At 46.2% G+C, this 23,408-nt stretch overlaps 1 protein-coding gene across 13 annotated transcripts in view; it reads left to right on the top strand.

Annotated features, from left to right (window-relative positions):
• TTLL11 (tubulin tyrosine ligase like 11) overlaps positions 1–23,408 on the top strand; it is a 245,870-nt gene that overhangs the window by 97,111 nt on the left and 125,351 nt on the right. For 11 of the 13 annotated variants that reach the window (XM_040482196.1, XM_040482190.1, XM_040482191.1 and 8 more), the window contains 3 exons: positions 4,333–4,908; positions 16,849–16,944; positions 17,695–17,810. In XM_040482196.1, coding sequence (XP_040338130.1) covers positions 4,333–4,908; positions 16,849–16,944; positions 17,695–17,810 — 788 coding nt within the window. Of the gene's footprint in view, positions 1–4,332; positions 4,909–16,848; positions 16,945–17,031; positions 17,113–17,694; positions 17,811–23,408 lie in introns of those variants that run through there. The other 2 variants (XM_040482201.1, XM_040482200.1) reach the window with 2 other exon arrangements.

Below are 23,408 nucleotides of genomic sequence, written 5' to 3'. Positions count from 1 at the left end.
CTCGGAACCGGGAGCCTGCTTCGGATTCTGTGTCTCCCTCTCTCTGCTCCTCCCCTGCTCATGCTCTGTCTCTCTCTGTGTCAAAAATAAATACACGTTAAAAAAATTAAAAACAAAAACATTGCAGTAAAATATGCGTAACATAAAATTTACCATCTTCACCATTTTTAAGCGTATAGTTGAGTAGCATCGTCTCCAGAACCCTTTTCCTCTCCGCACACTGAAACTCTGTGCCCACCGAACACTAACTCTCTACTTCTCCCTCCCCTCAGTCTCTGGTAACCACTCTACTCTGTATCTATGAATTCTGACTCCTCTAGGTACTTTATGTAAGGGTGACCGTTCAGTGTTTGTCCTTTTGTGTGATGGCTTATCTCCCTGAGCATAATGTCAGGGTTCATCCATGTTGTAGTAGGTGTCAGAATTTCCTTCCTTTTTATGGCTGAATGATCTCCTATTGGACGGGAATAGCACAATTTGTCCATCCCCTCATCTGTTGATGGACACTCAGGTTTGGCTATTATGAGTCATGCTGATACGAACACGGATATACAAATATCGGTTCACCGAGAAGTATTCCTTGTACATTTACATTTAGAGACCCTTGATGCTGCCCACCCTTGCCACACTCCTCTGTTTTTTTTCTTTTTTCCTAACGGAAAGTTTGGAAAATACAAAAAGGCACAATGAAGAGTATAGAAGTCATGGATTTTTTTTTTTTTTTGGTGATATATATTTACAGGACGTTATATTCATGCGGCCCATAATTTTAAAAGTTTTATACATCCTGAGAGAGAATTTTGACAGATAGTCCCATCTATGTGGTAGGGAGAACAACGTGGAATGTATTTAAGGAACCGAGAGCGTGAACACGGAATATGACCTTGGCCAGCCCTAGTCTTTCAGAGAGGAGTTCATTCCGAGTATGATCTTACCGTAACAGTCTACTGAGGGAGCTCTTTGTGGTGGTGCTTCCTTAAGACCATTATTAGTAGAGCGGGTTACTGCTAAAAGTCAGAATTTTGAACTGGGGTCTTTTCCCAGTCACATTTCTCAGATATCCACTAGGGGGCAGTAAAAGACACATAAATTTTCCCTTAGGCCGGATGAGTAGCAAGCGGTCAGGCCACCACATCCTGTTTGCATCTCTTTCAACCACCCATGCATAGTTACAAGATAATGGATTTCACGTCCAACAGCAGCCCTGGGTAAAACTGGAGATACCATCAGCTGTAGCCTACGTGCCGGTCTTCCTCGCGTTCAGGCTAACATCAATGCAGAAAACTTCATTCTCTAGGTTGGTCCCAGATTGTATTTTTCTTTAATTCACATTGGTTCAGCGATTCTCAAGCTAAGGGAACATCAGAATCACTCGTCATGTTTTTCCAAAATACACATGCCCAGGTCTCATCCCAGATCTATTAAATCAGACTCTCTCTCGGGCTGAGGCCTAGTTATAGACTGTATTTTTATTCCGGTCCTCGAGTTCACTAAGAACCAGTGCATTAGCGCTTGACTCTAATAACTGGAGGGAAAGGGCCACCCTTGAGTAAAACCTCGGAGGAGAGTGAATATGAATTTTGGAAAATCTCTTTCCCTTTTAAAAATAGAAGTCACTGAAGGATCTGGTGGCTATGGGAACCCCACTTGGAAGAGCTATGAGGCTTTCCCATAGACTGTGCCTCTATCGTAAGAAGCTAGGAACCTGAGAGAAGCTCTGGAACTGGGGAAGTCCTGGCAAACTCAGCATCTGTGGTTACAGCTCCAAGAAGGCCGTGCTCGGGGGCCAGCCCCCTTATTGTACAGCCAGAGTTCGGATCCCAACTGTCTGCCACATGAAGAGAACCTTCCCTATAGTATTCGGGAGAAAGAGGCCTTTAATTTTATGTTGTAGAGGTAAATTGGCATAGAGAACCTGAGGTGAGGTCAGACAGCCTCCATCTCCTCGGAACCATCCCACCAGCCAGGTAGGTCAGCTTCCCAGTTTGAATTATGGGAGGACTGGATGGCATTGATCTCTGAGGATCCTTCCAGTTCTAAAATTTCAATGATCCCATTAGTATTAATAATCATGATTTGTATGGTCCTATTCTGGCAAAGAGCAGAAGAAATATTCAGTAATGCAATGAATGACAGAGACTATTGACCACGTAGTTTAATTTATTTAAGGCATATACACTGAATTCAAAGGAGAAAATATTGCTCCCGATAATATATTGAACTGTTAGTATCTTTGGCATAGTAAAAGCTTTCCAGAGGGAAAAATTATCCATCGCTGCAAACTTGACATTTTTCACTTCCTGATCCATAACTGCCATTTCTCCAGCTTGCTTATATTTACTGTGAAGGGCCAAATGTATGAATGCTTTGGATGAATATTAAATAACTACATAAACGTCAAGGTCACAGTTGCAAGAAAGGCTCAGTGGAGGGCCCTGGGAGGCTTGCATTGATCTCTCATGAACTTCCATTCTCGAATCTTGCTGACAAGGGGAAACAATTGATGTGGACCATTATTAAGGTTTTAAGTGTTTCTCCATTGTTAAAGATCTTTTACAAGCCCGGAGTAACCGATAGTGCCCAAGGAATTGGCAAAAGCTTCACTTAGAAATATAGGCTGGCCAGAGAGATAAGTACAACCCAGAGTGCAGATGTCCTGGGCTGAGCTTACACAGCAAAGGTGGAGGGCTGGGGCGAGCCCAGTGCTGGGGCCCGCCACCTCCTCGGCCCCCCCAGGCTCGGCTCTGAGTTACAGAGTTCAGAATGGAAGGCCTGCTCTGGGGCCCGGCACATCACAGGCTGCAGAGAGACCGGCTGCCCCCTTCACATCCACCCCCGCGTTTCCTCCAGCTCCCCTCCCCCAGCGCGCCATTCAGTCCACAGCTGCACAGAGGACCTGACAAGTGTCCGGGGGAATTGGGTGCATATGAATTATGCAGACCTGCAGATCCAGACTGACTGTCTGGACTGGTCAAGTGCCCTGGATAATTATGTGAATGTCCTGCTGACCTGGAGATGGGAAGACAGCAGACATTATGGATGGCAGAATCTAGTTTCAAAAAGATCTCCACAGGGGCGCCTGGGTGGCGCAGTCGGTTGAGCGTCCGACTTCAGCCAGGTCACGATCTCGCGCTCCGTGAGTTCGAGCCCCGCGTCGGCCCCTAGGCTGATGGCTCAGAGCCTGGAGCCTGTTTCCGATTCTGTGTCTCCCTCTCTCTACCCCTCCCCCGTTCATGCTCTGTCTCTCTCTGTTCTAAAAATAAGTAAACGTTGAAAAAAAGAAAATAAAAAAAATAAATAAATAAAAAAAAAGATCTCCACAGACTGGAGGAGGATGGGCCCAGTCTACCAGATGAACTGAGTAATAGATATAAATGATGGCATGAACATTTCCCCGCACGAGCTCCCTGTTCGGTCTTAGGCTCGGCCCTTTGCACATTTTAGTTTATTTCTTTACCGCGAGCCAGTGAGGGTAGGTTTGTAGATCTCCATTTTGAAGAGGAAGAAACAGAGACATGGCAGGGTAGAGGAAGGTGCAGGTGCTGTAGAGTCCTTGATCGAGATTCCAATCCCACTTCTACCCCTCAGCTGACAAATCACTTCATCCTTAACAGTTAGGAATAGCTAGGCTTCGTGGCTGCCTTTCACGAGTCAGGTTCGGTGTGCTTAGACCTTTGCGTTCATTATCTCATTTATTCTTCAGTGCAATCTTACTGCTATGTTACAGACTGAGGGAGTCACAGAGAACTTAAGTAACTCGCCCAAGGTCACGCAGTAAGCAGCAGGGCCATGATCGAGCCCAGGCAGTCAGATTCCAGTGCCCACACTCTTAACAACTGCTGTGCCCTCTCTGCTTCCTATGTTGTAAAAAGAGAATCCTATTCTCTGTAAGGGGTAAACTCGGTAACTAATGTGCAGTGCCTAGTGGAGTTATCTGGCACGTAATAGGCACTCATAAATGGTGTTAGCCATCCTCCTCCTTCTCCTCCTCCTCCTCGTCATCTTCCTTTTCCTCCTTACCATCATCATAGAACCATGAGTTAAATGACTTGTCTGGGGTTAGACTCCATAACTGACAAAGACCCTGGATTTGAACCTAGCTCCTGTGACTTCAGATCTGCCTGACTCTCAGTCCCCCTTCTTGAGGACAAGGCCGAGGGCAGTCCTTAGGTCACTATCTTGGTACCTAGTTCAGTATTATCTCCCTGGTGCTCAGTGAATGCTCACAGAGGCAGGGCTCACTTTGTCACTCATTCACGAAACATTTGCTGAGGTCTTGCTCTGACTTGGGGGTCCAGAATATAATGCAGCCACTCTTTTTTCCCCCACCAGGTTCGAATGGTGAAAGACGGTGACCCATCCTGGAAGCCCACTTTTATTGTGAAACCCGATGGTGGTTGTCAGGGTGATGGAATCTACCTCATTAAAGACCCCAGTGACATCCGCCTGGCAGGGACCCTTCAGAGCAGGCCAGCGGTGGTCCAGGAGTACATCTGCAAACCTCTTCTTATCGACAAACTCAAGTTTGATATTCGTCTGTATGTCTTACTCAAGTCCTTAGACCCCTTAGAGATTTATATAGCCAAAGACGGACTCTCTAGATTTTGCACGGAGCCATATCAGGAGCCCAACCCCAAAAATCTGCACCACATCTTTATGCACTTAACCAACTACTCGCTGAACATCCATAGTGGTAACTTTGTCCATTCGGACAGTACTAGCACGGGCAGCAAACGGACTTTTTCTAGCATTCTTTGTAGGTTGTCTTCCAAAGGTGTTGACATCAAGAAGGTCTGGTCTGATATCATCTCCTTGGTGATTAAGACTGTCATTGCCCTGACTCCAGAGCTCAAGGTTTTCTACCAGTCGGACATCCCTGCAGGGAGGCCGGGGCCCACATGCTTCCAGGTAACCCTCGCCTGTCTCCACCTGAGTTCCCAACCTTGATGGGGCCTTTGGAGGGCTCCCAGCTTCCTGCGAGATGAGGGGTGGGGCGGCATGGCCAGAGGCCGGCAGGGGTGGGTGCTGGTGTGGTCTTTGGGGTTAAACCTGGGTCCAACTTTCTATTTGCCAGCTGTGTGACTTGAGGCAAGTTATTTCCCTTCTGTCACCTGTAAGACGAGACTACCTCCCTTAAAGGAGTCTTGTAAGAATTAAATGAAATAACATACATAAAGCACAGTGCTTGCCGTTCATTTATTCATTCTCCCTTCTAGCATGTTTTACCACCTGCTTAGTAGGGGCCAGGCCCTGTTGCAGGCACTGGGGAGACAGTAAGTCAGGTCTCCACTGGCCGAGGCATAGAATTTACTAATATGAGAGACACATGGTTTACGAAGCACCTGGTATAAAGTGCTAGAGTAGAGTAAGAAATGTACTGGGCACCGTGACATTGTGGGGCCATCTAACGTCCTCTAGGTGAGAGTGAGGGTGGTCTGGGAAGGCTTTGCAGGAGCGGAAATTGGATGGAGCGGGAGATTTCTGGATTGGGCTGGGGGAGACGGTGTTCCGGGGGCAACCAGGCAATTCAAGGAACTGAAAGAGGTTCAGTGTGGTTGGCGGGTGGGGTTTGAGGCAGAGCTTGGAGGGAGACGAGGGAAGAGGAGGCCGGGCAGGTCGGTAGTGGCCGAGTCGCGGAAGGCTGAGGGGTCCCCCAGAGGGTGGTCGCGGGGACTGGCATGCTCAGGTTCGCACGTTACAAAGAAGAAACCAAAGGCAGAGGGGAGAGTGGATTGGGCAAGGCTGGGAGCAGAGGCTGAGGAACCGATGGCTTTCATACAAGCAAGAGGTGGTGTTCACTAGGATGAGGAAGGTCTCGGTGTGGGTGGAGAGAATAGGTCTGAGAGCCATTCTGGAAGTGGAAGGGCTGGGCTGGAGATGGGGTGGGGGGAGTGTGGTGGTGAGGGAGCAGCGGAGAGCCAACACGGACTCCCAGGAGCTCAGGCACTCGGATGGATGGATACAAACCTCAGGAAGGGGACCGGGCTTGTGTGGGGAAGGTCAGGAGTTGGACTTGACCATGCCCTTGAAGTGCCCGTGTGACATCCAAGTGGAGAGGTTGAGTGGACAGTCGGACATTTGGGCCTGGAGTTCAGGAGCGAGAGGCCAGGGCTGGGCTGGGAAGTCATCAGCATTCAGTGACTCAGGCCACGTGAGGCTGCAGGGAGGTGGGGCCTCAGAAGATCTCTGTGGGCACCACCATTCAGGCAAGGGAGAGGCGGCTCGGGTGGGGGGACCAGCAAAGGAGGTCAACAAGAAGGGGCTTGAGACATAGAAGGCATATCAGGAGGGGAAGCACCCTAAGTGCCAAGGAAGGCGTGCCTGGAGAAGGAGCGGGCAGGGAACGGCAGCGGCGAATGCTGAGATGTCACACGGGACCAGAACTGAAAGTGCCCACTGAGCTTCGAGGTCTTCAGGGGAGTGACGGGGCAGGGGCCACGGTGTGGTGGACTGAGCCCAGGTGGGGGCGGGGAGTGGGAGTGACAGCAGAGGGTTTTCTCAGGGCATCTGTCTGTGAAGTGGGTGGCGGGGAAGCTGGAGTCCAGGCGCTCAGGAGACACACAGGTTCCCACCACCAGATAAATCAGAATGGGGAGCAGATAGCAAGACCCTCTGGGACCCTGTCCATCTAATCTTTAGAATTACTTGTGGCAATCGACGTATAAATAGAATACACAGAGCATGTGTGTAAGCTACGGAGCAGAACAACAGAATGATCATCCCAAACGCACCCCCCGCCCCGCCCCGCCCCGCCCCGCCCCGTTCAAGATTGCCAACTACTGTGCTTGTCCCGATCCCATTTTCCTACCCACCCCCGGGCTCACGTTATCCGGAATTTCATGCATATCATCCCCTTGTTTTTAAAAATCCTTTTGTGATGCACGAATGTATCCCTGAACAGTATATTGTTTCATTTTGCTTGGTTTTGAGATTTATAAAAACGCTGCTATAAAGTATACAGTCTTTTTCAACATTCTCTTCCACTGCATGTTGAGGTGGGGTGTTGGGGCTGTTTCCTGTGTATTGCTGTAGATGCCAGTGTAAATACACACTATTTGTCTGGGCTGTTCCTCGTCCTCCGTCTAAGGCGGGAGAGCAGCGGGTGGTGTGGAGCAAGGAGAGGAGACGCGGTGGGGCAGCGTCTCTAACGGATGGGCTGTTAATTCAATAGCAAGAGAGGGGGCTGGTCCCCAGGTGCAGGTGCCAAACAGAGAGGCCAAACAGAGAGCCCCTGGGGCTGGGCACTGGTCAGCAGGGTTTCCAGGCAGGCTGGTGGGACCCTTTGGAGGGCAATTCAGGCAGCGATCAGTTCCAGGAGGGGATGGCTGTCATCTGAAGATCTGTCCTTAGGCACTTGGACCTCAGGCTTTGGGTCCCAGGTGGGATGCCCAGCTCAGCCATCCGGTAGGCAGCTTAACGCATTAGAAAGGGTACGTGGGCAGGATTTAGAGATAGGAATAGAGAAAACGCGTCTTATCCCAAGCCATGAGAAGATTGGGGGCAGGAGATAGTTGCAACGTGGAGGCATCCAGGGGGCATCCCAGGGGACCATGTGGTCACATCTGTTTGACGGTGACAGCTATTCCAGGAGTATCATGTGGGCCCAGCATGCACAGCCAAGCCACACAGCCCTGGCACAGTGAGCGTGCAGCGGGGAGGGGCCAGGGTGGTTGTTCGCTGCCTATCCTGCTGTGGACAGGACGCACGGGGCAGTCATTGGGGTGGAACCAGGGGCCCACACTGTGAGGAATTGGAGGGCAGACAGGGAGGGAGCCACTGGTTTGGACAGATCACGTCTAACAAACGGAACCACAGGCCCCATATCTGTTTTCCATTGCTTGACCACACTAAATGCTTCCAGACCTGGGGGCCAGGGGATGAGCCCTGGGCTGGAAGTAACATTCCAAAGGAGAAGCTCTTCCTCTTTCCAGCTATGTGACCTTGGGCAAGCTTCTTCACCACCCTGGGCCGCTGTCTCCCTGTCTGAATCGCCTACACTCACCTCCCCACCTGCCTTCTTAGGGGTAGCGTGAAGTATTATAGGTGAGAAACTTCGACAAGGCATAAAGTGTTAGGTGTTTGAAATTTGGTTTACCCTGCATTTCAGATTCACAGTGATTGAGAAAAGACTGTTCTTTTTCCCTTGGGGGCCTCTCTTAGTTACTTTATTCTTATCACTTGGTAAAACACTTGTTAGTTTGGGTTTCAAATACCTGAAGTGATCTGAAACCCAGAGATTTAGGGAGAAGGTATGGTTCTGCTATCGAGTTGCTGTGTGATCTTACATAAGTCACTTAACTTCTCTGTGCCTCGGTTTCCTCACCCTCCTTACAGTGCTGTTGTCCGCCCCACACGAGATAAAGAGTACAAAGGACTTTGCAAACTGTAATGTGCTGTGCAGGTATAATAAATTATTTCTTTGTCGTGAAGCCCCCTTTGCCTGTAGCCTGGGCCCGGCCCACACTGCAGCATTCCAGGACATAGACTCTAGCCAACCACATTACGTTTATCTTAAACATGTGATTGTGCCCCCTTTCCAATCATAGCCACAATAACTACTTGGGAAACTGTGGTGGCCCGGAGCAGCTGTTGGCACAGCTCAGGCTGTGGGCAGGTTTCCTGTAATCTGTTGCCTAGGGAACACGGCAACCCTGTCATTCCAGCCCGGCCCCCGTCATCGCCCAGCCACACTGCTACCCACCCCCCCACCTCCGCCGCCACAACACATCCCCATTAGAGTCTTCTTGGGGGCAGCAGTGTGACTCTGGCTTCAGCAGTAAGGTCCATCTGGGGGTAGATGATTCATGTGGCAGAAAAACACATGCAGAGGAAAGGTTTTCCGCTCAGCTTTCAAAAACATTCTTTCCCAATCCTGTTGCTTGGTCTGAATCTTCCTTTAGCTCTGTGTCTAATTCTCTCCTCGGCTCATGATCCTTTCCCTTAGATGTCTGGAGGAGACACCTTTCCTAAATGCTAACGCGTTTCTCTTTCTTCTCTGTCCTCTTGACCTCCTGCTCGCCTTCAGCCCCAGGCACCCCATAGGAAGGAGATAAGAAGCAGCCTTAAGGCCACACGAGGGCTTGGGGTTTGCTCTCAGACGCCCTGGGTTTGAGCTAATAGCGGCTCCTTTTTCCAGCCACTCTAGCTGGTGAGCTTGCAAGTTAACCTTTCTTTGCCGTAAATCCTGTAAGAGGGCCTGTCGCAGAGAAAGGAGTAATTAACTTTGCCTGGCCCAATCAGGGAGGGCTTCCCAGAGGAGGAGCCGTTTTAGCTGGAGCTTAAGCATGGAGAAGAATTTGCCAAGCAGAAAGGGGCAAGGGTCCCCATAGTGACCTGCTTTCCCTTCCACCTCACTGGCCGCTGCTTCTATGCCCCTCCTCTGGACCTTCAGTGTTGGGGATTCCCAGGACTCAGTGCCTGGAAAGTTCTTTGATGTACAACCACTCTCTAAATACCTCACTTAGCCCCGTGGCTTTAGGTACCAGCTATGTGCTCTTGACTCCTGAATTTTTTTTATTTATTTATTTATTTATTTATTTTAATTTTTTTTTTCAACGTTTATTTATTTTTGGGACAGACAGAGACAGAGCATGAACGGGGGAGGGGCAGAGAGAGAGGGAGACACAGAATCGGAAACAGGCTCCAGGCTCTGAGCCATCAGCCCAGAGCCTGACGCGGGGCTCGAACTCACGGACCGCGAGATCGTGACCTGGCTGAAGTCGGACGCTTAACCGACTGCGCCACCCAGGCGCCCCAACTCCTGAATTTTTATCTCCAGTCTTGACCTCTCCTGAGCTCCAGGCTGGTATATCCAGCTGCCCCCTTTCATTTTTTTTCACCCAGACATCTAGTGGGACTTTCACATCCAACATGTCCAAAATCAAACTCTTGAATTCCCTCCCAAACCTCGTCTCCCACTGTTTTCCTATTTCGGTAAATGCACGACGTCCGATCAGTTCCACAAACGGAAAACCTGAACCATCCTGCTTTCTTCTTTTCCTCTCCTCCCTAGATCTAATACACAAGCAACGCTTGCAGATAGATCCTAAATGTAACCACGTCTGACCAGCTCCACTGCTGCCATCCCAGTCCAGGCAGGGGTCACCTTGCACTTGTACCACCTCCGTAGCCTCCTAATTGATGTCCTGTTTCCCACCCTTGCTGCTTATGGCCTATTTTTCTCACCGTAGCCAGAGTGATGCTTTCAGAACATGCCAGATCAAATTACTTCCCTTGTGCAAACTCTCCAACGGCTTTCTCGTTGCACTTGAAAGTCCTGGCTCCTTACCATGGCCTACAAGATGTGACATGACCTGTCCCTTGTCTTTCTATCTGACCTCATCGCCTACCACTGTCCCTCTTGCTCACCCCTTGCTGTTGTTCAAAAGTGACCTTTGCTCTTGCTGCTCCCTCTGCCTGGAATGCTCTCCCTTAGCTCTTCAAATGACTTACCCACTTACTTCATTCAGTCCCTATTCATGCATCCCCTCTCGAGGCTTTTGCTTCTGGTCATGATGGAACAACAAATCTGGACTTAACAGCCTTTTGAAAATGACTAGAAAGCTGGACAATGTGCATGAAATAAGTGGTTTCAGATTTTGGACAACAGACATCTCAGCACTGTGATCCCTGAGGAAGTGGGGGATGGAACTGAGGTGAGTCCTACGGTTGCCACAACTTCCTGTCTGGGAGCAATCTCCTGGATATGGATGCGGGGAGGAGCCTGAACCAAGCCCTGTGACCTCAATGAGCTGAAGAGTTGGAGATCAAAGTTGGGGAAGGCTGAGGTATCTGGAATTCTGTGGACAGAATTCTGAAAAGGAGGGAGCTGAGCAGGGAATGGGCTCCAGAACCTGCAGAGACCCCTGTGTTGTTACTGAGTGCTAGGCCACCACGTGTGGAGTGTGGGTCAGTCAAGCTGGGCAAAGAGTGACCGGTGAACTGATAAGCGAAACAACTTCCGGTGCCCACACAGAGCAGGGAGAGATGTTTATACTCCTAGTAGCCAGTGTGGCTCATCCTTGGTGGTCATCAGGAGCATTCAGTGGAGGTTCCGGAGAAGTTATGCCTTAATGGACTGACTCTTCCCTGGAATGAAAGTTGCTCTAGACCTACCCTAGTGAAGTTTAAACAATAGGCCTTGGGGGCACGTGAGTGGCTCAGTTGGTTAAACATCTACTCTTAATTTCGGCCTAGGTCGTGATCTCACGGTTCATGGATTCAAATCCTGCAACGGGCTCCATGCTGACAGCATGGACCCTGCTTGGGATTTTCTCTCTCCCTTTCTCTCTGCCCTCCACCTCCCCCTCAAAATAAATAAATAAACGTAAAAATTAGGCCTTGGAGGTATCAAACTAATCTGCAAATAACTGCCAAAAAAGCCTAGCACTTTTTAAAAAACAAAACCTAGACACTCAGCATTGTAATGTTCACAGTGTCCAGCATCCATTCCCATCCAGCATTCAGCATCCAGGCATTCCACAGAGCAGGTAAGGCAATCCATACCAAGGGAGGAAACCAATACAAACAGACCCAGAGTTACCAGCAACAATGAAACTAGTAGGGGAAGGATGTTACAACAGCTGTTATAACTATGCACGACATTTTAAAGGGAAATATGAGCTTAATGAAGAAGAGAGATGGAAGCTATTAAAAAGAACCACATGAACTTTCAGAAGAGAAAGATACAAAATATGAAATGAAAAATTCACTGAATGAGATTAGCAGATTAGACACTGCAGAAGAAATGGATCAGTGAACTTGAAGACACAGCAATAGAATAGAGAAAATGACAGGAAAAATAAGTGAACAGACCCTCGCTTATCTCTGGTACAATATCAACATGTGTATAATTGGAGCTCCCTGAGCAGAAGAGACAAAGAAGATGCAGAAAGACTTTTTTTTTTTTTTTTGGAGAAATAGCCCCAGATTTCCAAATTTGAGAAAAAACTAGAAATCTGCAATCCAAGAAGCTCAAGAAACTCCAAGGAGGACACACACACACACACACACACACACACACACACACAAACACATCAAAGCTTAACAGAATCAAATTGTGGAAAGCCAGTGATAAAAAAAAAAATCTTATGTTCAGAGGAACAAAGAATAACCAAAAAGTTATTCTGATCAGAAACTGTGGAAGCCAGAAGACGATGGGATGACAAGACCTTCCCTAGTTATCCTTCTAAACCACCAACCCTCCCCTCCACCTACCATATCACACTCATTTGTCTTGTTCACTGGTTTATCCTCAGGGCCTAGAATAGTACTGAGTATTTAGTAGGTGCTCAGTAAATATTTCATCAGTAAAGTTGTCTTCCAGGCAGAAGAGTATAAAGGAGAAAGCAGTAAAGCATCCTAGAACTACTAATAGTTCAGCACAATTACAGCCCAAGATGTGCAGGGGGGGAGGGAGAGGAAATAAGGCTGGAATGTGAGACAGATGTCAGGTCATAGAGGAATTTGTAGGACATGCCGTGGACCTAGGCCTTCATTCTGCAGGCAGGGATTTTAGGCAGAGGAATGCTAATACTCTGTTTGCATTTTAGAAAAATTACTCTGGCAGCCCCTTGTGCCAGGTGAACTAGATGTGTGAGATCGAAAGCAGGGAAATGAATGGGAAAGCTATTAAATTAGTCCAGGTGAGAGCTGGTGCAGACCTGATCTAGGCCAGGAGCGGTGAGGATGGGCCAGCTCTGGAAAGCTCTTCAGGAGGCAGAATGTACACGAGTTGGGGAGCAGCTAGATGTAAAAGATGAAGGAGAAAGTTTTAACTTGTGTAATTGGGTGGATAAGGAATACAGGAGGCAAAGTCGATTTTAGAGAAAGGTGCTGTATTAATGATCAATTGGCTGTGTAATAAATTACTCCCAAAGTAATAGTTTAGCGGCTTAAACTCACAAACATTTATTATCATTCAGTGTGTGTGGATCGGGAATCTAGGCTTCGGGGACTCCCTCTGGTTCAGTCTCCTACAAGGCTGCAATGACTATAGTCACCTCAAGGCCTGACTGGGGAAGAAGCCTGGGGGTAGGCCTCAGCACCCCCTGGCTGTTGGCTGGAGACATTAGTTCCTTGTCACCTGTGCCTCCAGGAGGGCAGTCCACAACGTAGCAGCCAGCTTCCCTCAGAGTGTGTGAGCAAGAGAATAAGAGAAGGCCTTCCAAGATGGAAGCCCTGGTCTTCTTATGATCTGATATTGAAAGTGACATCCCATCATTTCTGCCCTATGCTGTTTTTTAGAAATAAGTCACTAGGTGCAGCTCACACTCAAAGGAAAGGGATTACACAAGGGCATGATTGCCACGAGGTGGGGGTCATTGAGACCATTTTAGAGGCTAGTGAGTTTGGATAGTGATACTGAGTTTGGATATGTTGAATTTGAGGACTCTGGGACCTCCCAGTTGGGACTACTCTGGATACAGATGGGTGTGTAGTTCTAGGGTTCAAGAGAGAATCCCCCCTCATTGGAACGTAGCTTGGACCTTGGCATGAGTTTACAAGTAATGGTGCAGGATCCTTTTCTTCCCAGGTTGTTTTGGAAGCTTCTAAAAGGGCTGAAAGACAGATAACTTTGAATCCCCAGGGTACCCCTCGAGTAGGAGGTGTGCAACACATAATTGCTTGCATGAGGGCAGAGTATCATGTGACTGAAAAGTTCTCTCTCTCCTTTTGACAATTCTTGCTCTGCCACCAAACTGGAGGGAGGTTTTCTCCTTTCTAAGCTGCTTTTATGATCTGCATAAAGTGGCTGTTAGACTAAATTCGGAGTTTAAAATATATATATACATGTATATATATATATATATACACATATATATGTGTATATATATATGTGTATATATATATATGTACATGTATATATATGTATATATGGATCCCCAGAGAAGAAAGCTTTATTTATATATGCATATTATATATATTATACATTATATTTTATACACACACACACACACACACACACACATATATGTATATATATATAAAGCTTTCTTCTCTGGGGATCCAGTATATGAGATAGGTAAAAGTGGCTTTGATCTAGCCTCCCCAGTGCTTCCCCAGAAAAGAACCCCATTTTGGAAAACACTGGACCAAATTCCTGATTTTTTTCCAGCTCTATTCCAGAATTTTATGACAAGATCAACTCTAAGCTCCTCCCAGTTCCGTTATTCTGTTTATTGAGATCCACTGGTGCTACATATTTCATTGAACTTTTGAAAAGAAAGTCTATATTTCCTTGAATTCATGAAAAAAATATAATAATGACCTTTATTAAATACTTACTATGTTTCAGGCACTGTGCAAAATATTTTACATTGCATTATCTTTATTTGGTCTTGGCTCCCCACTATTTATTGGATTGTAAGCTCCATGGGGTCAGGGACCTCGTCTAGTCCACTGCTATATTTCTAGAAGGTAGAATAGTTCCTGGGATATAGGAAAGCACTCAATAAATATTTTTTTGAATTAATGAACTAAGGTAAGTACTATTCTTATTCCCATTTTACAGATGAAGAAACTGGGGCTTAGAGTTGCTAAGTAACTTGCCCATAGTTATGCACATTAAAGGCAGAGCTAGGATTTGAAATGAGCTCTTCTGGACTCTAAAGCCACATAATGCCATTTCTTGTTGGTGGGATCGGTAGGAAACTGCAAAGGGAACTGTCATATATTGAGTACCTCCTACATGATGAGCCTAGTCATAGGTGCTTTTTGCTTCCATCATCAGCTACTCTGCAAGGTAGCTATCATCAGCTCTCATTTTTCATGAGGTATATGAAGTTCAGAGAGGCTATGCACTGCACCTAGAGTTGTCTAGCTAGTGCGAGAAACAGAGGTAGGATTGGAGCCAAGTTATTTCTGACTCCAAAGCATTTCTGTACAAGACCCTACATATTCAACGACATTCACCCAAGTTTAGGTTCTAGAAAATACCATGCCATTGGTGGGTGCAGATCAGTATGGCTGTTGAGGTTTTGCCTTCTCCAGCTTTCCTATAGCTTTATTTTCAGGAAACCACTGTTCATTGAACTGAAAGAGCCCACCAAGCTGAGAAAGAGCGAGTCCAAGCTTCTAAGATGTAGCAGAAAGCAGCTGATGACTAAGGATGATAAATGCAGGCACCACAGCCCGCTGTTCTCTGTAGCCTCATCAACACCACATGCCTCAGCCCCGGTCTGCAGTTAGACTGATGATGTCACCAGAGTCTTCTAAAGGCCTCATCACTCATAGCCACTTGCCATATATTATTAAGTGGATCTATAATGCATGTAACATTTTCTACTGAATTTCCATTCCTTTCTTTTCATGACCAGGGAAAGAAAAATAGAGCAAGGGTGACTTTTTCCAACTTCTCATCCTCATTGCCCTTCACTGAAGAATAACCTCATCCTGAATTACCCCCAAAAATGGTCATTCGGGCTCTGATTTCATTAATAAGAATGAGGCTACAGTTGGATAATTACCGTCTGACTAATGCACATTCTATATAGACAAGTAAATGGGTTTCCCTTCATCTTTTCTGCTTGATCCACAGAGGAGAGGATACAGCTGTATCTTTTTCTTTTTCTCTCCTTTATTCTCCACTTTATTTTTTGAAACTTTGGGACTGTGTCAATTATGTCAGAAGCTTTCTACCTTATCACCTCCTAGAGAGATAAGGAGAGTCCTCCCGAGAATCTGACGTCCTTGTGGTTTGAGTCTGAATCTAATTAGAACCAGTGATTTTGAGGATCGGGAGATGTTATTGCAGGTGAAGGGTTGTTTCAGGCAGAGGGAAAGATGCACAGGGTAGCTTACCCCATCCTAGGGCTTGTGAGGAACTGGAGGAAGCCAAAGACGAAGCCTCACCTAAAGCAGCACGCTGGATGGAAGGGAGGGTGTCAAGGACACATGGTGTTGGGGTTAGCCTTGTGTGTGGGTCTGTGCAGTGACACAGCACTCTGTGCTCAGAAGGGCTCCGTGCTTGGTTTAATGCTCTGCTGCCACCATCATGAAATTGTCAGTACTTTTTGAACAAGTCTCCCCCTCCCCACCGTGTTTTCATCCTGCACTGGATCCCACAAATTCTGGAGCCAGCCTTCTGTGGGTATGAAATCCAACTCTGTCACTTACTCACTAGGCGAGCTTGGGGAAATCCATTGGCCTTTGTGAGACTCAGTTTCTGCTTTTGGAAAATGGAGAGCAGGATCCTTCCTTCAAACACACCATCACGAGGACTAAACGAGATTATGAATAATTGGTGCATCGTGGAGTAATTGGTGCCTAATAAATATTCCCTTTCCTTAGCTAAGGAGCGTCTTTCAAAATCACTGGGGTGGGGAGCAGGGGGGCACTGTTTTTCAAAACTAGTTTGCCTGGGTTCTACTCTGAAAGATTCTGACTTGTAGGTGTGAGCTGGGGGATATGTGGTGGTTTTGAAAGGGCTCCTTAAGTGATACTGATGGACATCTGAGGTTATGAAAGGTAGCCTTGGGTTTTCAGAGATCTAGCTAAGAAGCAGCTTAATAGAGGAGAGCAGATGGAGAGGGAGAAATTGATGGGCACTACTGATCCTCAACATAATAAAAAACCTGTTAAGGAAGAAAGAGGTCACCGATATTGCCGAAATGCACCAGGAGAACTCATCCCATCATCAAGGTTCCTGTGAAATTTTCTGCTGTCCATTTAGCCTGACAAGAACACCCAGGGGCAGAGGGGCCATGGACAAGAGAAGCCAGGGTCAAGGCTCAGGTTGGGGGCCAAGTTTGAACTTATTGTCACCTTAATGACCCTAACACCATACTGATTCCTGAAAAGAAATTGTAGCTAGAGGGAGTAATCTTGAATTATGTGTATCCTACCCAGATTCTAGGCTTTGACATCCTTCTGATGAAAAATCTGAAGCCTATTCTCCTGGAAGTGAATGCAAATCCCAGCATGAGAATCGAACATGAGCAAGAAGTAAGTATTTTGAACGCCTCGTTGAATATATTGCCATACAACTGCACGTGCCCTCTCATGCTGTTCACTCGGCTAAACAAGGTTCAGCATTCTCAGATTTGCACAGTGAACTTCTGTTCCAGTCTAAATAGTTTCAGTTTTGTGGAGCTCTGAACAGAGTCTATAAATATAAGACCTCTCCGACCCCTGGTAACTTCTCAGCATGCCATTCTTCCAATTTTTAAGGTCTGCAGACATAGAGGCAGCTGAACCTTTCCATCAGTTTTGACGTGAACTAATTAGTTAGCCTCAGGAGATGAACTAATTGAAATTCTAGGAATATGATTTAGCCATGTCGACATACTCGAATCACTAACATAAATAGCACATTCAACAGTGGTTAGTGCATAAAAAAAGACTGGAAGGAAACACACCAAATACTAATATTGTGTTTTGGGGGGAGTATGTGGATTTCTTTTATTTTCTTAACCCCTTCTATATTTCCAAGTTTTCTACAGCGAGCACGTATGATTTTGATAACTAGAAAGACATAGTGCTCCTTATGTATGTATGTATTTCTGCTTTACATATTTTGTTGATTTGTTAAAGGAAACTGACACTGTAAAAGTAACATAAAGGGAGTCTTTAAAAAGTTACCTTCTGTAGATGAACATAAGCAAAGCCTAACAGTACAACCACTGGAGCCAGTGCTAATAGGTACTTGGTACTGAATCACTCTCCACTGTAACACTGAATCCTTACCCATTCAAGCTTTCTCCGGGGGTCTTTGAAAATGTCCCCAGCCTTGTCGATGAAGAAGTGAAGGTGGCCGTGATCAGAGACACACTACGCCTGATGGACCCACTTAAGAAGAAAAGAGAGAACCAGTGAGTATATTTTTTATATCATTCATTTCTATCAACTCTGCTGGCAGCGTCCCAAGCAGCTAAGTTCCCTTAGAACATTGTAACATTGGAGTGCGATTTACACATTAAACAATCTCACCCATCACATTTTCATTTGTGGACATCAGCCTCCAAATATAGTGACTTGCAATCAGGAGATGGAGACTTGTATATGAATCCAACGTTTGGGATTCAGCTGATGAATTTTTAGCTGACTGTTATTTGAATCTGGAAAGTCTCTTCTACGAACCCACTTTCCCCTGAGGTGGAATCTCCTCTCACCCACCACTGTTCACGTAGAACTTTTCTTGGAAATGCCCAAACATAGGGAGAGAGTGAAACAAAACCAAGGAGAGGGCCATAGGTTGCTTGGACGTGATAAAAATCGTTTCCCTTTTCACTTTCTTCCTGATGTTTATACTCTTGCAGGATAGGTTTTTGGTTTCAACGTTTGCAGGGCCACTTGAAGTTCTGGGAGTTCTGTATTCTTTACAGTTACTGTTCTTTTCCATCCCACTGGCTCCAGGGTGCGTTACCCCAGTTGGGGCATTGGTAAGAGTATGTGCCCCACCCCTCCCTCCCCGGAATCACCCCAGAAATGAACAGCATCTCATTTGGGTATTTTGTTTTGTTTTTATCAAATTCCTGGCTCTCGCAAAGTAAATATCGTCATGCTTGTTTTAGGCAAAAAAATCAAAGCCCTCCTTGTCCCCCCAACAAATCAGCTTGACCTAAATGCCCGCAGACAAATAAAGCACTTGTCAGCTGTGGCTCGAGACCTCAGGGAGCATGGACTTCCCTTTCCTAAGCAAGTGGTGTTTTGCGAGTTCCTCTCCTGCAGCACCTCACCAGCTGGGCTCAAGCCCAGACAGTGCTAGAATATTCTGCACTGGTGCTTCTCCCTTGGCTGCATGTTAGAACCATCTGGAGAGCTTTCATAAATACCAGTGTGAGGGCCCCCGCTTCTAGAGACGCCGATTTTAATGAGCCTGGGCTGGAGGGCTGGCCACAGAAGTATTTTAGGTTCCCTAGGTGATTCTACCGTGCAGTCAAGGTTGAGTGCCACTGCCTGGCAGGAAATGTCACTCTGTAGGAGCATTTGTCATATTCTGAGTCAGGCTGGATGGTGCCTGCTCGGTTGAGTGTTCCTCTGGGGCGTTCTTCTCCGTGGGAAGCACAGATTGCCATTGTTGGCAAGACCTGGCCGAGAACATTCACCTGCAGTTCGGAGGGCCGGTCCCGCCGGGTGTGGCTTCGGCCAATTAGAGCTTCAAAGTGGTGGCCTGTCAGCTCTGCCGCATCCTGGGTGTGGCCCCAACACCATGGGTAACGTGTCCATTCGTATGAGCACGTGACTGCTTTCTTCCGCCATCCCGAAGGAAAGGCAGCAGGTGGATTGCAGTTTGGTCAGATTAATTGCAATAAACTCATTCCTTGAACATCTACTCTCTAAGGGTTATCGATCTCCCTGATAGAGGTTAGGTCTTGGGAGATTGTGTGGCACTGTGGGGAGGTTTCAGTGGCTATCCACGTCAGTATGGCACGCCGGTACAGCTCTTTGAAGATGACCTTGACACATTAGCAGCCTGATTTGTGTGTGTGTGTGTGTGTGTGTGTGTGTGTGTGTGTGTGTGTGTGAACAAATCCAGGGGCCATTGTGTGGCCATGAAAAACAGGAAAAGATATAAAAGCATCACTGTATTTTCACATTAAGTGATATTGAAACGTGATTAGCTTTCTTCTTGTTGTTTCAGTTTTTTTGTGTTCCGTTTTGTTTAGTTTTGTTTACCCACACCTGGCATTCTGGATCATCTCTGTGAGCTGCACAACTAAAATTTAATAGCGATGGGGCACGGGACCACAGGAAGGTTGGGCAAGACATTTGCAGCTTACCAATCATAAGTAGCAGAACCTTGTTTTAACTGAAGGAGCACTGGCTCTTTTAAAAATTGATAACCAGGAATAGGTAAAATTTCTAGAACCTGACCTCAATTCTAATATAAATCTTTCCTCTCCCTCTTTTCTTACCTAGAATATAAGAGGGTATATGAATAAGCCAAATGTCATTTACTGATAATTTTCCTAAATTTCACCTTTAAAAAAAAAAAACACAGTAATGATCGTCCCTGAAAGTACTTTGTAATCCGTAAAGTGCATTTGTATGTAAAGAATTATTATTACCATTTTGGTAACTTTACCATGCAGATAAAAAAGGCTAAAATTATCCTCAACACCTCTGTGTAGAAATGTTTCAGAATAACTTGAAAAAGCACCATACTTATGCCCACAGAAAATGCCCAGTGTAGTAATGCTGAATCATATGTGTCCAAATCAGACACCGTGTCACTGTGCATAAAATGATGTCACAGAGACTTCTAGGATGGGAGGGAGCTTTAGAAACCAGAGTGTCTTGTGTTTAAATAGGATCTGACCTAAACCTTTATTTTTTTAAATTAATTTATTTTTATTATTTTTTTAACGTTTATTTATTTTTGAGAGAGAGAGAGAGAGACAGGATGTGAGGAGGGGAGGGGCAGAGAGAGAGGGAGACACAGAATCCAAAGCAGGCTGCAGCCTCCACGCTGTCAGCACAGAGCCGGATGCGGGGTTCGAACTCACAAGCCGCGAAGATCGTGACCTGAGCTGAAGTCGGACGCTCAACCGGCTGAGCCACCCAGGCGTCCATGACCTAAACCTTTAAAAACAGATGATTTTCTAGCCTTTCCCTACAACTCTTTAGCAAACGAGGGTCTGCAGTGTCCCTCGATACTTCGTCCTTGAGCACATGTTGTCAGCGCGACCACTGAGGTGGGTCTTCACTGTCCCCATATACGCTGAGGAGAAATGGTAGATAGAGGTCCTGACCTCTTCGTGCCTCTCAACTTCTCTGGGAAGGTGCCGAGGGGACGTGTGTCCATGCATCAGGCATCTTCACACACCTCAGGGGCTGACAGGCTGGGGTCACTTTCCTGGTGGGACTGAAAGTGGCCCTCGTGCCTTCCTTGGGCACAGGAGCTGGTGACTGCACGTACCCTTCCTGGCCTAGCTGGAGGCTTTCTCCTGAGCTCGAAGGGATGAGCTTTAAGTTCTGACCTCAGGATTGTTGCAGAGCTGTGTCCTTTTCTATAAAATTATAAAATTTTATAATGAAAAAATTATCAGTGTCCTTTTCTATAAAATGGCATTTAAATGAAACAACATGAAAAACTATTCAGAGTAGCCACTTAATCATGCTTAGCTCACCACTCAAAATAAAACAATCTACTAAAATATGAGAAGAAAACACCAAAAAATAAAGCTTAGCTATTGTTATCTTTCTGGGTATACTTAGAGTAGAATTCTGAGTTACGTATCCTAAAACTGAAGCTACGGGACCACTGTGGACATTGGAGCTGTTTGCCAATGGAAGGTTCCATTTCTGAGTAGCAAGATATTACTGGCCCAGGCATATTTATTTGTTGGATTAAGGAAAAATACCTTTGGCCCCTGAAGGAATAAAATAGCTGTCTGAACTATGACAACATTTTGTAATATGAAGTGATTCTGATTTACACATTAGGGTTCTTTGGAGGCATTGTAGGGACATGCGAAGGGGGAGGCTGATGGGGTGGGACTCTGGAAATATCATATATCTGTGCGTATACACCCATATATGGAGGTGAAATTCACATAGCATAAAATTAACTATTTAAATTCCATGGCACTTAGTACAGTCACGGTGTTATGCAACCACCACCCCTATCTAACTGCTTCCAAAATGTCAACCCCTAAAGGAAACCCTGTACCCATGAAGCAGCCACTCCTCATTCCTACCTCCCCCAACCTACTCTCTGTCTCCGGATCGACCTATTCCAGACACGTCATATAAGTAGAATCATGCAGTGTGCAGTCTTTTGTGTCTGGTTTCTTTCACTTAGCATGTTTTCAAAGTTCACCCATGTTGTGGCATGTATCAGTCCTTATTCCTTTTTACGGCCAAATAATATTCCGTTATATGGGTATATTCTATTTTATTATCTGTTTGTCACTTGATGGACATCTGGGTGGAAGCAATTATCTATTTCATATTTTGGCCTTCTACAGGAGATTTCATTTGAGAGCACAGACTCTTTTTAACGTTGTTGGTTTACTCCATCCCCCTCATTATATTGAGAGAAGCACGGACTCTTAGAATCAGAAGGGATCTAGAAACCATGTGCCAGTCGGCTCCCTGGTTCGGGAATCTCCTCCTGACAGAGGAGCAGCCCGTGTCCTGGTGAGGCACTGTACGTGGCATCAGCCAGGTCTGGGGTGAAGTTTTTCACCTCTGATCGCTGTGCCATGAGCTTGGCCAAGGGACTTTGTTCTCCCATCCGGTCTTTAACAATGGGGATGGAGATATCTCCTTGATTGGATTGTCATTGGTCACCATATGAAGTGACACCTATTGAGAGAGCCTCATGACATCTGAAAACATTAGACAAACACTAGTCCTTAGGCCCACCAAGTGGCCAATCAGGCTTCGGGGTTCTCCTGATGGTGACAAATAGGTCACCAGCTTCTGAAGCAGCCTGTCTGTCGTACATAATGGTTCTGCACACGTGCATCATACAAGACGAAACCCAGATGGAGAAGGTCAGTAACTTGTCACAAGTCACAAAGCTGGTCAGAGGCAGAGTGGGAACTGGATCCAGGGTCTCCCAACTTCAACACCAGTGTCTCTCCGTTTTGCCATGTTGTTCCACTGACCTCCAGCTTCTCCAAGGATTCAAAGCTAAGCTTGTAAGATAGGGGAGAAAATCAGGAGAATCAATGGAAAGTTTTGCTTTTGTCAAGGTATGTGGGTGCCCTCAGTCTTTTTTTTTTTTTTTTTTTTAACTTCTATCTGCAACAGAAGTGAAGAAATTGCATTCCTGGATTATTTTAGAAACAAAGTGATGATTCCATCAATTCATTAATTTTGGAAGATTGGTTTACCTTGGGGAGCCATCTTAGTAGCATTTTTCCTCTTTTCCTGAATGTAGATATTTCTGGGACCCAAATTCGTTTCTCAGGAATCCTAGCCCTTCAGGGCCTCAGAGAAGTCTAAGTGAAGTCAGAGACAGGCAGGCTTGGAGGAGTCTAAAGGGACTTTCTTGACATGGTGATGCCATGCAGTGCCTGGGAACTGCGATATAGACTACCCATCACTTATTCAGAAGCGTGTATTTGGAACACGACTTACATAAGGCACGGAGGCCTCTTTTCTCCCAGTAACATCTCACCGCCCTCTCCCAGTTCCGTTTACTTCCTATCACAGGAACAACCAGGTGTATTATCAGGGTGTTGGGGCAGCTTTTGACCTGATCTAAACAGCTTTATCCTCCGAAGGCTTCACTGAGAGCTCAGGCTTCACTTCTGACCTTGACTCCAAGCATCTCCCTTGGATCCTGCACCATGTTTAGAGCCAATAAATTAAAAGAATCCCCAGATTCGTTTGATCCCACATAGAATCTAGGATAAAGGCGGAACATTCTATGAGAAAAGAGACCAAGAAATCTCCCAGTGGAAAAGAGACCAAGAAATCTCCCAGTGGAAAAGAGACCAAGAAATCTCCCAGTG

This window comes from Herpailurus yagouaroundi, unplaced genomic scaffold (assembly GCF_014898765.1).
Source record: "Herpailurus yagouaroundi ecotype Mexico unplaced genomic scaffold, PumYag 160, whole genome shotgun sequence".
In the NCBI taxonomy this organism is placed as follows: domain Eukaryota; kingdom Metazoa; phylum Chordata; class Mammalia; order Carnivora; family Felidae; genus Herpailurus; species Herpailurus yagouaroundi.
The sequence above is the reverse complement of the archived record's forward strand: the minus strand, read 5'-3'. Positions and strand labels throughout refer to the sequence as shown.